The following is a 16,230-nucleotide window of genomic DNA, read 5'->3' on the forward strand; positions in this document are numbered from 1 at the left end:
TGAAATTGTAACTACAGAGAAGAAGGAAAGAAGTTAGTAAGATGTATTAGAAGTAGTACTTAATGCTGTGTATCCTATGATTTCAACGCCTTCTTCGAGGTCCAGCCACTGAAATCAAAGGAAAAAGTAGCAAGAAGTAAGGGCTCTGTTTTTGACATGGAATTTAAGCAGCACATGGTAGGTTTGAAAAACCAGTATAGAAGATAAGGGTTGAAATTTGAATTATAAGGCATACGTATATTTCATGGCTGACCCGACAGAGACAGAATGCAAAGTGAAAGGTTAAAATGAAAGATGAGAACTTACTGAGTTCGAGTTGGTACATGAGGAGAGAGAATAAAGGCCTGCACTGCTGTAGAAAATTATGAAAAAGTTTCAAATAAGCCTGATATAAAATATATATGGCATATGCTAGTGACCCCATGTGTAAAAAATCAGAAAAGGTAAGTTAAGGAAAAAATTAAATCACACTACCCATGTGTTTGAAATTTGAAACTGTAAATTAGAGAAAATAGTCGGAAATAAATTAAATTAAAATAAAATTACGAATGTAATTTTGGGGTAGATATTAAACGCAAGAAGTAATACTCTACCAGGATAGAAGGGAATAATAAGCTGACAAAGTGGTGGCAAATAGTTACCAAACTTTGTTTAGGCAAGAAAAGTGTGTTACAGCAGAAAGGGAGCATCTCGATTTTGCATTCGGTAAACTAATGGGCTGCTATTCCTGTTCCTATATTAGGACCCTTGAACATAGTTCTGGGAGTTTAAGTCAGTTATGCTTGGTATTTAATAAAAATAAATAAAAATAATAATAAAAAATATAAAAAGTACTCCTTGGTCAGCCAATCAGTGGGTACAAGGTTTCTATGTTGTAAGACACCAAAAGAGGCTAGGAGTATGACTATACAATATGTACAAGCCTAGCAGCCGTAGAATATCAGTTAGCCATGATATTATTGATATCAATTGTATAGTTAATCAAATTTTTATGGATGAGCGTAAGAAGTGCTTGTTTTTTATATGGTAATATAGGTAGACTAGATGGCAGTGTTTCTCAAACTGTGTTCCGCGAAAAATTGCATTTAATAATTAAAAAAATAAAATAAATAAATTTTGCATATTTGTAGCGTACACCACTTGTGTATCATTATAAAATTTAACATAATTTTTTTTGGTTATTAATATACTGGCATAGACTAATAATCAAACAGACCGCGGAACACTTTATTTTGGCAGGCTTTGCATAGAGAAGTATGCGTATAGGTAATGACACCTATGAAAAAGTAGTGTGGTGATCTAGTGTGCCATTCGTATGCGATTTAGCCTGGAGTACACGGTTTGAAGGAGAGGAGGAAGCAAACCGATATCATAACTAAACTCACTTCCTTGTATATAAATTTTTTTTGATAATTATTAGTGTTTCGAAGTATTATTATTAAAATATGTGACCATAGATTTATGGTTGAAAAAAGGAACTTTAAAATGAGAAGCAAAGTACTTCTAGCAGTGCAACTGTGGTCGATGAAAACAAACACAATATTGTCACACTTCAAAGTGAGGATGAACGATTGCAGCCTTTTGTTCCCCTAAAATCTGAAGTGAAAAAACAGGAACCAACTAATAAAAGACCAAAACGAAAGTATAATGACAGTTATTTGAATTTCAGCTTTACATGTGTTGGAAATAAAGATGCTCCTGATGCACAGTGTGTTATATGTAATAAAATATTAGCAAGCAGTTCTTTGGCTCCTGCTAAACTTGTGTTTCTTAAGTGTTCCATGACTAAAAATGTTTGGGAAACGCTGCTATAGGGAACTGGTTGTCTAGAAGCTTATTGTAGAGATTTTTGGTATTGTTAACTACCAATTTTTTTCTGTTGCATATAGTGGCCATCCTTATACATTGAGACAGAATAATATTAGCATGTACATTTTTGGAGATATTAGAATGCCTGGTAGATCATTGAAGTTGAAAGCTTCATGTTTATTGTGTATGTTGACTGTGGCCTGAGTATTATTAAGATCTATATCTAAATCCAGGTAGTTGGCTGAGCATTATTAAGATCTATATCTAAATCCAGGTAGTTGCACTGCTGTGGAGAATTGATTATTGATTTTTTCCATAGTGATTTCTGCAGGGTATATATTGGCAAGGCCTTGTATGAATTTGAGGCAATTTTCCACAAATAAATCGTCTGTAGCTAAATATACAGATTTTTGAAGGCAGGGAAATTTCAGGCCAGTATAGGTATAAATTGACAATGATACAACTAGCAGGGGTATCCATAATTTGTTGGTAAACTGTTTTTCCATCAAAAATGTAATTATTGGAAATGCACAAATAAATACAAACATATAATAGACTACAAACCAACATATTGGAACAATTCAGTCAATTTGTGCATTTCCAATAATTACTTTTTTGATGGAAAAACAGGTTTAATGTGTAAGTCTGCTGATAAGAGTTAGGTGGGCAGGGTGGTTAATGACAATGTGCAGGATATGCCACTTCAACAATAAATCAGACAGATGAGCAGAAAAATAGCAATTGAGTTTTCTGGGATTACTGCTACATATGGGTAGCAATAATCCCAGAATAACTATGTACTGGGGAACCCTAAAAAAAAAGGCCATAATTGGGGCTTAATGTTTCTCTGTTGTTTACACTTTAAACTATTTGAATTGGTAATTATTAATTGCAATTCTTAGTTATGTTTATGTCATTTTTCTTATTAAAAATGAAAATATATCAGAGAGGCAACCATTGATTATGCAGTTTTTGGATTTCTTCTTTAAAGATAAACACAGGGAGTATAGGCACAAGTGGAAATCAGTTAGGTCCACGCCCATCTTTGAGTGGTCCCAGTCAACAACAAGTAGGACAGGCAGCCCAGCAGCCTCAACCTCAAACTCCTGGTTCCTCTTTGGTTCATACCACTCTTAGTCAGCCTGCTGTTCTTACTCAACAACAACAAGCAACAAGATTGTCCCAGTTAGAGGCAGAACGCCAGCAGAATCTGGTAGGTCATTAGATACAATGTAAGCATATACATTATATTACATTGCAGATGCAGACATATTTTTGGGTAATTGTAAATTGCAGATTTAAAATAGGTAGGATGGTCTAGTGTAAAAATGGGGAAAATAATTCTTTCTTCAGATATCAGGAAAATGCTGGAATCAGACCTTGTACTGTTAGAATTACGCTTACTATTGTTAGGTTAACAAATTAGAATTATAAATTAGAATTTAGGGGGGAAAAAAATTAGAATTTAGGAAATTTAAGCTTTAATGTTCTGTCTCTCTCTCTCTCTCTCTCTCTCTCTCTCTCTCTCTCTCTCTCTCTCTCTCTCTCTCGTGCGTGCACGCACATGCGTGTGTGTTCATTTCATTGCATTTATAATTATGGAGCATTATAATATAATGCTCCATAATCTCTTGGATTATCTGGTGATACTAATAAATATATTTTCTTGGTCAGTTAGTAATGTTTGTGCCATATCAGTATAATGTCATTATCAGAATATTTTTTATATGTTGAAACATGATTCAGATAAACATAGATGAATTTTTTATTATTATATACATATTTATTTGTGGTAGAAGCGAATATATTGTTTTAAAATTGCCATCCATTTTATGATTAAGACCAGCATGATCACTATTTCCTGCCACCCAGAACTTCCTGATTTTGTACATTATCCCTTTCATATGAGTTTATACCTTTTTTTATATTGATAATGCAATTTAAAAATTATTATCATGTGGATCCTCAAACATTAGGCTTTTATAGAGAGGTAGGCATCTGTTGTGCTCAACAGAAAGGAAATATTCCTATCATGTTAGTTTTCTTTTGACATCCATTTCCTTCTTCACTGTATAAAAGGTGTGGGGGGGGGTTGTTGATAGGAATAAAATTATAAACATGGAAATTGCATGCATAAATTAATTCCTGCTTGGCCATCTAATTTTAAGTTAATTTGAAAAATAAGTAATAAGAAAGCATTACTTTAAATCCAAAATACAGCAGTTTAGAAGTGTGTGTGATGTGCAACCACAGAAAAAGAATTACCTGGTTATTTTGATATTCCTGTTTTTCTGGCATCAGTGTGTACTGCAAGGACGGCTCAAGTATGTCGTGTTCCTTCGTGTTTAATACTGTGAAACACTACAGTCACACCTTGGATAGCTTTTTTGTTTTAACTGGTCTTGAGACCCACCTGCCATGTAACATGCTCATTGTCATTGAAGCTCTATATGATGATGGGCAGTTGTCGCTGTGTATTACTATCTTAGGGATAGTCATTTCAATTCAGTGCCCCCCCCTTAAAAAAAAAACCACCAAGTTATTTCTTTATATAAATGGAAGTATATTTCGAATATTTGGACATTACTTGATTACTATCGATACCAAAATTTCAGAGTATCTTTTGTTTGTTCCTGAGAAGGTTTTAGGATCAATTCTGATTCAGCAGCCTTCCAATTGTCTCCCCCCCCCCAACGCACACAGAAATGTGTGTTCATTTTGGCATATTTTCAAGTATTGATTGACAAGAAAATTTTCTAGTAATGTTAGAACTGGAATCAGATACACCAATACAATCATGCATTGAATTCTCAGCATATGATTTATCGGTCCCTGCAAAGCTTTCAAAGAACGAATTGAAATTCCATGAAAACCTCTTCCATTTGCACATGTGCACAAACCTGTATATATATCTAAATGGTGATGTGTTTTAGGCATTACTCACAGAAAGAAAAGTTTGTACATTTTCAGGATTTTATTTTTTTTATTTATTTATTTTTTTTACCTGAACAGGTATTTATTTTAAATTTCATATCTGTAGAACTCCCACATAATTATTTGCCAAGTTATTTGCAGTGTTTCACTTGAAAATTTTCATGACACACACACACACACACACACACACACACACACACACACACACACACACACACACACACACACACACACACACACACATTTCAATAAACAATACAGCATATATATATATATATATATATATATATATATATATATTGTATAGTAATGTATAATACAACAAAATACAGTGATTTATATATATTTTTCTCCATTGATATAAGTGAAGTTTTGGCAGACACTTCTTGGGTATAATATAAAAGTTTTCTGACACAATTATATGATAATCGAATGCCCCTAAAATATAATACAATATGTACATCACCTAACTTGTTTTATAACCAAATTGCAAACATTTTGAATGCCTCTCATAAGAAAAGACACAGCCCACTGTAGTTTGTTTACCAATAAAGAATAATGAGTTTCCAATAAAAAATTATTTAAAATATTTGTCTTGGGAGTTCAAAACAGTTGATTGTGACCCTCAAATCACAATGCTTGTGTTCCTTTGTGTGTGTAAAAATTTATTAGGGATTATTGATTGGAACCTGTCATTCTTCAGTTATAAAAACTTCTCTGTCTAAGAACATATATCCATATATAATATACTGATTTTTGATAACTTCCAAATCAAGCATAAAATGAACTAAGAATTAATTAGCATCTTCTGCATTATGACAGTATAGCACGAAATTTTACCATAAAAATGAAATAAAATTCCTGTTGTACTCTGAAATGGCCTTCCCAGGGGCTAGAAGACTTTACTGCTTATGTCAGCCAATAAACAGAACAGTAGTTGACAGTGGACAATGCATTTTTTGTAATGGCATATCAGCATATGAATTAGTTTGCATAACGTGTGCGTTAGTCCAGAACCACGGCCACCCCATTTTATTTTATTGTTCATGAATTTTTGCTGTGAAACATACACAAACCAAATAACCAGTCACTTTTTAAGTGTCATTTTGTAGATGAGCCTGAAGTTGAAAATGGCTATCTTTGATGATGAGTAAGATGCTGAATGGCAGTACTGTAGATTGAAGATATAACATTTTTAGCAAAGATTTAACAGTTAAAATTATGTTTTTTTCCATTGAAGTAAGAAGCAGATTTATAGTATCATAGTGATGTAAGAAATTTTACATTATGTAATATACTCAATTGAAACTTTACTTACATCTATTTGAATGCAGTTCTTTGTAATATTTAATTCATATTGTGCATAAAATTTATATGAAAAATTATATTCTATGACAAACATGCATGATCATTATTTTTGTTCCATCTGTATTAAATAGTAATACAGATACTCTGTGAACAGTATTTCTGGGCAGTTTGTACCAATTGCAACTCTAAGTTTTAATTAATTACTCACTGAGAATCAGTATAGGTATTGATATGTCCAAGTATTATTTGTTAACTATATATAGTATATCACTATATGATATTTATTATTAACAGTGAAAAAAAAAATACATTATCCAGTCAACTTCTGTTCTGATAGATAAGATAATTTTTATAGACCTTAACACATTTATAGCACAAGTTATTCTCCTATTATCCTGAATTCAAGATTTCTGAAATTAAATATTTCTGCGAATGTGATAAGCTCTATAAAAATTATATTTCAACCATTCCTTAGACAGCAAGGTTATTATGGTTGTCTTATAAGTTAAGAAGCACATCTTCTAAAAGTTTTATATCTCTACATGATATGTATTTTAGTAGTTTAATTACTATTTAGGGTGGTTACTCCTTGGGATATTTTCCTTTAAAGATATTAATGTACTAATTTATTTATTTTTTATTAGATTTAAAATAGAGGGTGCACTGATTTTTTTTTTTTCCTGCTTTTATCATGTTGCATACAAAATGTGTCAGGTGAAAATTTAAACATTACTGCCATTATTCTGCAAGATTCAACACTGCACATATCATAGCAGGGCCATTGTAGTCTGAAAATAGGAGGCATTGGTGTGTATATGAAGCAGCAATATGTCCTGAATGCAGGGGACCATTGGGATTCACTGACAATTAAAGGATGTTTAAGGGACATGATAGTCACTGGGAGGATATACCACGATCAGGCCATTCTTTTACTACTGCAACAACAGCAGAAAATGAGGAGAGAGAGAGAGAGAGAGTGGGTAAACCAATTTCTGAAGACCAATGGATTGAGGCCCTAGGAAATGTTTGTGAAAGTAGGAATAGGCTTTAATGCATTGAAAGCGCTTCTGGACAGTCTGGGATGCAGGATATTGTAAACTACGAGGTTTCGGCAGAGGGTGTAGATTTGTATCACTTTTAAACTACTGTAAAAGTGTGTTAATTGTCTAACGGCATCAGGAGTTTCCCCCATCTCCACATTGTATTCTTTGTAGGTGTGACTCAGAACTCTGTTGACGCCAGAGATTTAAAAAAAGTGTGTGGGAGTGGTTTGTTGTGTAGTGTTATGTTCTGTTGTTTCTCTAACCATTTAGCCATTGTGTCCCACCGTTGCCCACACTTTGCCACGAGTAGGCAGGCCTGGCCACCTAATTTCCGAAGGTTTCAGTGGCAAGGCCTATATATATATAGGCCTTGCCACTGAAAATTAAAACAGGGCTGAACACTAGAATTTGGAAAGGCCAAAAGAGATTTACAACAAAGTGGTAGAATTTACACGATTAGAATTTGGTGGCATTGTTAGAGCATACTCGGTTGGTTTAGTTAGAGTAGGGGGGAGACTGAAGACAGGGGAAACAGGTAGAAGGATGGGGAAATACAGTTGGCATCCTCAAAGAGTTCAGTGGTGATGAGCCCCACCAGGCAAAGTATGGAGGAGGGAGGGGACAAACCTGTCTCCTCCCTTCCCTGCCCAGTTCAGATTGCCAAATTCCGTGCTGTGTAGATTTTGGTAGGATGGTCTAACTGCCCATCCTGCTCCGGTAGTAGCGGTAAAATATAAATCACCTTCATGTCTAAAACGTGGACACTCGGTTAAAATGTGACGAATAGTTAAAATGGTGCCGCAGTTCTTCCACATAGGACACCCATCTGCCCTCAGCAGAAAAGCATGTGTAAGGTGGCTGTGTCCTATGCGGAGACGAGCTAGAACAACTTCCCTTTGTGGTTCCTGCACAGACTGGGTCAGGAGCGAGAGTGCATAGCACGCGTTCCTTGAGTGGACCAGGGTTCAATCCCGTGACTACTAAATTCGATAAATATTTGTATTGACGATTTATTGTAAACTCTGCTGACTTGGTTGTCGTGCCAGAGTATAAACAGAAAATTTATTTTATATGTTAGCTGGCAGTGGGGGTGGGAGAGAGACATTTACTTCATTCATAATCTGCATTCTCACTCTACTTGCATTCAATTTTTATATCTTTTTCTTATATTTTATAATATATATATACACACACACACACACAATAAGACCCCTGTATCCATGGGGGATACATTCCAAGACCTACCGTGGATGACTGAAAGCTTGGATATAAGTGAACACCTGCTGACCCCATGTATATAACAGATTTTCTGTACATACACTGTGCTGCCACTTTATTAGGTACACCCCCTGCTGCAACACACAAATGGTTTGTCCCACAACGTTGCAAGTCACATGACCACAGTTGTGGATATAAATGCAGCAGAACAACCTTTCTAGCATCAGTTAAGCGTACAAACCGTAGCAAGAATGGGGAAAAGGAGTGATCTAACGGACTTCGAACGTGGCATGGTAGTAGGTGCAAGACGTGCTCGACAAAGTATCTCTGAAACAGCAGTTCTCCTGAACTTTCCATGTACCACAGGGTGTATCGAGAATGGTGCAACGAACAGAAAAACCCCCTCTCAACGACACTCCTGTGGAAGAAAATTGCTTGTTGATGAGAGAGTTCAGAGGAGGATGGCTAGAATTGTGCAAGCAAACAGATGGGCCACAATGTCGCAGGTCACATCAGAATACAACTTTGGTGCACAGAACAAAATATCGCAGCGGACCACTAGTCGCACTTTGTCGCGAATGGGCTACAACAGCCGATGGCCACATTGCGTACCTTTGTTATCAACAAAGAACAAGAAAGCACGCCTCCTGTGGGTGCAGCAACACTAGCACTGGGCTATCGAGGATTGGAAAACGGTTGCTTGGTATGACAAGTCGAAGTTCCTGGTGCATCATATTGATGGAAGGCTCAGAATTTGGCGAAAACAACATGAACGCATGGACCCATCATGTCTGACAACTACTGTGCACAGTGGTGGGGGCAGTGTTATGGTGTGGGGAATGTTTCCTTGGCACATGTTGGGTCCATTGATATCCATAGATTCACGTCTGAATGCCACATCATACCTAACATCATTGCTGACCAAGTGCATCCATTCATGTTGACTATTTATCCCTAGTCAGATGGTTACTTCCAGCAGGATAATGTGCCAGGCACAAAGCCCGAATCACTGAAGAATGAGAAAAACGAAGTGTACTGGGCAGTTATATGAAGTTTTAAAAGATTATTTTAAAAATAAGAAAGTTACAATTGTAACGAAATATGGGAAAGTTACTCGGGAAGTAACAAGAGGTGCTCCACAAGGTTCAGTCATAGGTCCCTGTAGTTGGAATATTGTATTGGATGAGCTACTGGTTCAGGAGTGGGTAGGATATGAACTGGTAGAATATGCTGATGATTTATCAGCATATTCTACCAGAATTAAGAGGGCTATGGGACAAGTGGAGAAATTGGCTGAGGTCCATAAAATGGAGATATCAATGAAAAAAACTCACATGGTTCTGCTCAAAGGGAAGCTCAGTGAAAGAAAAAGGCGAAATACAAAAATATTTGGTATGACGATAGCATATGCCTCCTTGGTCAAGTAGTAGTAGTAGTAGTGGCATGTGATGCAAGAAAGCAAACGTATGAGCTTATGCAGCATCAGCCAAAAAAAAAAAAAAAAAACACACCATTCCCTCCAAATGCCTGTCCAGTTCCTCCTTAAATTTATTACACCTATCAACTTCCACAACGACAGATGGAAGTTTGTTCCAGCAATTAACCACCCGCTGGCTAAAGGAAAATTTCCTCACATCTATTCTACATCTGTCTTTTCTTAATTTGAATTTATGCCCCCTTAGATTCGTAATCTGAACAAGTGGAAGGATCCCATCAGAATTCAGCGTGCTCAACCCATTCAAGGCCTTATATACCTCAATCAGATCACCGCGCAGGTGCCTAGTCACCAGCCACTGCAATTTGCAGAACTTAAGCCTCTCTTGGTAAGAGGATCCCTTCATTCCCCTCACCAATCTTGTTGCCCTTCTCTGTACACGCTCAAGTAAATCTACATCCTTCCTAAAATGAGGCCTCCAGACCTGTACGCAGTACTCAAGCCGTGGCCTGACCATTGCCTTATACAGAGGGATAATCACCTTGTTTTCCCTGCTAGCAAAATTCCTATATATCATTGACAAAACCCCATGACCTGCCCTGGCAGCCTGTATGCATTGCTCAAAAAACTTCATATCTGCCTGCACAATTACTCCCAGGTCTTTTTCATTTTCTACCACCTTAAGGGTAGTACCACACAGTTGGTACATTTCTCTGGGGTTACTTCTACCCATATGTAATACTTTGCATTTTTCAAGGTTCAACTTCAGTTGCCACTTCTTAGCCCATCTGCCCAAATTATCTAGATCCTGTTGCAGTAGCACACTGCCATTACTGTCATTAACAACCCTGCCAACCTTTGTATCATCTGCAAACTTCGACATTAAGCCTGATATACCTTCATCAATATCATTGATAAATATACAAAACAACAGTGGACCTAACACCGAACCCTGTGGGACTCCACTAATAACATTAGTCCAAGAAGAGCAGCACCCATTGATTACCACCCTGTCTTCTAGCACTTAACCATCCTTTTATCCATTGTAGCAACTTACCCTTAATACCATTCTGCTCCAATTTGTACAATAGTCTTCCATGCGCAACAGTGTCAAAAGCTTTCCTGAAATCCAAATATATGATATCAAAATTATTTTTCGCATCCAGTTCCTTTGTAACCACATCATAATATCCTATCAAATTTGTCAGACAAGACTTTCCCTTAACAAACCCATGCTGTGTCTGAATTATTGCTGCAGTCTTGTCTAGATGAACCTGCAATGCATCTTTAACCAGCGACTCCATTATTTTACCCGGAACAGAAGTTAAACTAACTGGTCTGTAATTACTCGTGTCACCCTTCGATCCCCTTTTGTGAATCGTGGGAACCTTCCCTGAGTCCAAGGATGCTCTCATAATTATGGCTAAGGGTTTGCTTAGTTGCTTTGCCGTCTCCTTTAATATAACTGGATAGATCCCATCCACCCCAGGTGCTTTTCTTACGTTTAACTTCAACAATTTCTCTTCCACTTTGCTCTCGGTTATTACAAAATCATTAAGTATCTTGCTACAATTTGATAACCTTCTGCCATTTTCAAACCTTAATAATTCCTCACGTGTGAATGTAGATGCAAAGTACTCATTCAGTTTGTTTGCTATCTGAGCAGGATCATCAACAGTCGAACCATCAATGTCAAGTGGACCGATCAGATTCATCCCCTTCCTTTTAGAGTTTATATAAGTAAAGAAATCCTTGCTGTTTTTCTTAGCATCTTTTGCCAAGGATTTCTCGTAATCTGCCTTTGCCTGCCGAACTTCCTTTGTGACCTGATTACAGATTAACTTATATCTGCCATATGCTTCTGAGTCGCTTGATAATTTATATGCATCCCATGCATTTTTCTTCTCTGTTACGAGTCTCATTAGTTCAGTGACAACCATTTAGGCCTAAACCTTGAACAATATTTCTTAATAGGTATGAACCTTTTAGTAGCTTCCACGATTAATTCCTTGAATGCTTCCCACTTAGAATTTACTGTTGGTAACATCGTCAGTTGATCCCACTGTAGAGAATTTAAAAACTGTCGGAGACCACTGTACTCGCCTTTATGGAAGCAAAAACCCTTTCCTTTACCCCTGATAGTAGTTAAATCTTTAAGTAAATCCCACGTCAGTACACTGTGATCACTGCCACCTAGTGGTTCTTTTATTTGCAAATTCCTAATACATGAATGATCACTGCTGATAACCAGATCAACCTAGAAGTACCTAGGAGTTTATTTGGATGAAAGGATGTCATTTTTGCCTCAAGGCAGAAATTAAGAGATAAAGTGAGGATGATTTATTTAAAAATTAGGAGAGTCACAAGGGTAGAATGGGGAGTGAAAGGTAAGGCCTTAGACCTCCTCTATAAATGTATATTTCTACCGATTGTTACATATGCATGTGGGGCTTGGGGTCATAGAGTGACTAATAGCCACATTAAAAGAAGTCTTATTTCTTATTTCAACACAGAGATTTGCTCTTCTGGCGGTGATGTGGTCCTGCAGAACCGTTTCAAATGATGCTCTGCAAGTTATTTCAGGAAAGGAACCAGGGTCTGATTCCTTAAAAAGACAATGGAATGCGTTTAAGAATAATAAGAGAATTATGCGATTAAGAATAATAAGAGAATTATGTGATTAAGAATAATAAGAGAATAGTACTTATGGGAATAAAATCTTGTAGAGAAGAGGGAAGAGAGTATAGAAGACACGATTTGAAAGTAGAAAAGAAAAGGTTGCAGCAAGATGTAGATTGTATATGCAGGAAAGATGGAACAGTTCTCCTAAGGGGCGAGTTACCTTTGCCTTTCTGCCTGGGGTGAAAACTATGAAAGAGATTTCATCTTGTTCGGGTCTAGGAATGTTCCAAACAATGTTAATAACTGGACATTGGTTAAAGAAGACTGGTAGAGCTTGGTGTAGAAGAAAATTCAATGTGTATTTGTGGGATGGTAGAGGATACAGAGCATATTTAACGGCAGTGTGCAAGATATGATATACCAAGGAATATGTTAATTAGGCAGATTGGCTCCGACTCATATACCTGGAGTGACTTGTTTAAGAATAGAGAATGGAATGAAGCTTTTGCTGAGTTTGCTAGAGAAGTAAACAGGATTAGATAATTGTAAAAGTTTGTATATATGTAAATAGTGTTTTTATGGAGTTGAGATTATTTGGAATTGGAATTTATTGATCCTATAGTTTATAGTTGTATAAAAAGGAAATGTTGGGAAAAAAAAAAGTATAAAATACAAAATTATATTGATGAATTTTATTGTTTAGAGTTTTATATTGATTTTAGAGTTTATAGTTGTATAAAAGAAAATGTTGGAAAAAGTATAAAATACAAAAATATATTGATGAATTTTAAATGTTTAGAGTTTTAATTTGGCTGGAACAAGAATCACAATTTATAAAAGTTTGCCTTTGAAATTTAAAGTTTAATTGAGCCTATTTTGATATCTAGATGGTCGATATCCGCCTCTTTAGGGCAGGGGCGGTAACATATCCTCAATGTTTTATTTATCATACAGAGGATATGATTAAGGATCAAAAGACTGAAATTGATAGGATAGAGGAATAAAGCACGAATGATCTTATTGTTCAGGAAGCGCAGGTACAAGTAGGTGTTAGGACAGTGATGATGATGATGAGAGTTCTATAAATATCTCTCAGTGCATCCACCTCATTTTGTGGCCAAGATGTTCTGTCATTTTGAAAATTTCTCCTTGCCCAGTGCACCCTTCTGCTGAGTATAGTCAGTTCGGGACACCACCAGGCTCTGCCTGCTTCCTCGATTTTTTTCTGTAGGATAGACAGATTTGCTGTTTTTCTTAAAATGTTTGTCATAATCAGTGCTTGTTCGTCCAGGCTACAGTTGCCTGATCTAGACCAATCACTTTCCTGCTTTTGCAGCTCAGCTGCTGCATGTTCTGTGAAAATCTGCCAGTTTGTCCTTTTAAGGTTATACTTTTGATATCCAACAAGGAGTGTTGAGTTGTTTGTAATTGCCTGTTTAGTTAAGGTGGTGGCTCTATGATCTGATGTAGTCCACACTGATGTGGGACACACCAGTCTTTGATTTTATAAGCTATTGAATTGGTGGCAAGATTAATGTCACTCTCCTACATTACACTGTTAAAATTTGGGAGGTTATTTGGTTGGTTTAGCAAGAGTGAGGTTGCTGTAAAATCTGATAATATCTGGCCATTGTGTGTGCCTGCTCTGTCTTCTGTATGGCTATCCCATATGGCTGACTGGCAGTTGACATCAGTACACACTATGATATTTGCAGTAGGTAACAAATTTATGACTGCTTGTAAGTAAGCTATAGTAAGGTTTATGTCTTCACCAGGTCTTGCATAAAAAGATATAATATAGAAATGTCCAATTGCACTGGTGATATGGGCACACAAGTGCCACAGGGGAGCAGAGGTGACCCACCTTTGTGACTGTAAGGTCAGTCTTTCTGACCACTATTGCTGTAGAAGGGACACCCGGGGTGTATTCTATTATTTTCTAGCTTCTTGGGTATCCTTGAACACTACCCATATGTGTGTAGGGTTCTTGGAGTACCAAGATATCTATATTATTTTCTTTAATTTGAGTTTGATCTGCTCTACAACAGTTCTTGCTCTTTGAGCGTTGAATTGGACAAGATTTAAAGCCCTAGTCACATTTCTGTTTTCAGTCTGTCCTATGGTTGGTCCTAGATTGTATTTGCTTTATCATTTTCTTATAGTAGGGGCATTTTTCATCCCTGATTCTGTGCGCATACTCAGTCATCCGTAATGCTTTGCAGGTAACACATTTTCGCTGCTGATTTATATTTCTACAGTTTTTATAGTCATGTCTAGCAGCTGCACAGTGACCATAGACAGGTTCGTTCTGACTGCAATTCCTGGCAGTGTGTCCAAATTTATGACAATTATAACACCTTGTTACAGGGAAGTGCTCCCTAAATCTATGGTTGGTCCAGCCAACATAGATTCTTTGCTGCCCTTGTACATGCCTCCAGATTTTTGCGGAAATCCCGACTATGATATTTATTTGGCCATATTTCTTGCTTTTTGTGGCTCTTTTGAGTTGGAACTGTTCAGAAAACTCTTCTATGTATATTTTTTCTTGGAAATTTTTATCATACAGTCGATTTGGGACACATCGGGACTACTGCATTTTGACCTGATTAAGCGGCTGCCCCAATTATCTTGTTTCACGTAAATAGTTAAAAATACAATGGACCCCTACTTTACAATTGATTCACTGTACGATCAAATCACTTTACTCACCATAGTAAAGTACCGTTCACCATACGATGTGTAGTAAGCACCAGTCATTGTGATCACGTTTGTGAATTGAATTTTAATTCTATTAAACAGTGATTCTAATTAGCAAAAATAGGAGGAATATTATCCATAAAAGGAACATTATCCAAAAGGAATATTATCCATAATATATTAAGCACAAATTTACCCTTTATTACCTTACCAATTAAAAAATTAAATGATACATGAAAATCGGAAGAATATACGTGATAATCGGAATAATTAATACGTACTGTAATATGTACATACTAACTAGTTGACATTTGTGGGTGGGGGTTAAAATTCAAAACAGTAAAAAGATAAGCAATCAGTAACAAAGAACACAGTACATACAAATTACAAGTAACACGAAACACACAATTGAGAAGGTACAAGTTAGGAAGCTTTAAAAATAGGAATGAAGAGAAGATTCTGAAAATTAATTTTTTTTATATGATTGAAGATTTCATGGAACTGTAAACACATTTCACCATAATAACCCACAGAATTCCAGATGTCAGTATTATCGCAAATTCAATAAGATCGAATTTACTATCAGTTTATGATAGATTGCACTAACACAAAAGCCCAATAAACAGGTGACTGCTAATTGTTTTTATTATCTTATGGTTGTGACCTCCAGAAATATGACTGAACCATATTGTATGGTCGGAGACAATTGTGGGGCAGTTTCCATTGCTGTTGTCTCCTACCCCGATTAAATGGCATGTCCCAGTTAAGCAAAGTAAACCCTAGCTATTTTCTTGATTGGGTTCTGTTTTTTAAGATTTGTCCCAAATAAATGGCTGTCCCGATTAACCAGAATCCAGTATATGTGTATATATATATATATATATGATGGATATATATATATATATATATATATATATATCCGTCATTAATTCCTTCTCAGGCGTATATTGAATGGCATCAAACAGTAGAATATGTGGATTTTTTCTCTTTAGTTTCATTGCCATTTTTGAGAGTCCTTTTGCTTAAAATTCTTATTTCTAAGTCAGGGTTTGTCTCTATGTCTAAATCGTTATTTTTAGATTTTTGCTGTTTATCCTCAGTATTTTAATCTTGCCCAGTCATTTTGTCCATTTTCATTTGTTCCTTATATTGGGGGGAGTAATT

At 36.2% G+C, this 16,230-nt stretch overlaps 1 protein-coding gene across 2 annotated transcripts in view; it reads left to right on the plus strand.

The window, feature by feature from the left end:
• Positions 1-16,230, plus strand: part of LOC150077291 (mediator of RNA polymerase II transcription subunit 25-like) — a 763,048-nt gene that overhangs the window by 437,693 nt on the left and 309,125 nt on the right. For both annotated transcript variants that reach the window (XM_090386696.1, XM_090386697.1), the window contains exon 17: positions 2,801-3,022. In XM_090386696.1, coding sequence (XP_090242822.1) covers positions 2,801-3,022 — 222 coding nt within the window. The remainder of the gene's footprint in view (positions 1-2,800; positions 3,023-16,230) is intronic.

This window comes from Mastigoproctus giganteus, chromosome 12, assembly GCF_048544385.1.
Source record: "Mastigoproctus giganteus isolate SK-2022 chromosome 12, ASM4854438v1, whole genome shotgun sequence".
Taxonomy (NCBI): domain Eukaryota; kingdom Metazoa; phylum Arthropoda; class Arachnida; order Uropygi; family Thelyphonidae; genus Mastigoproctus; species Mastigoproctus giganteus.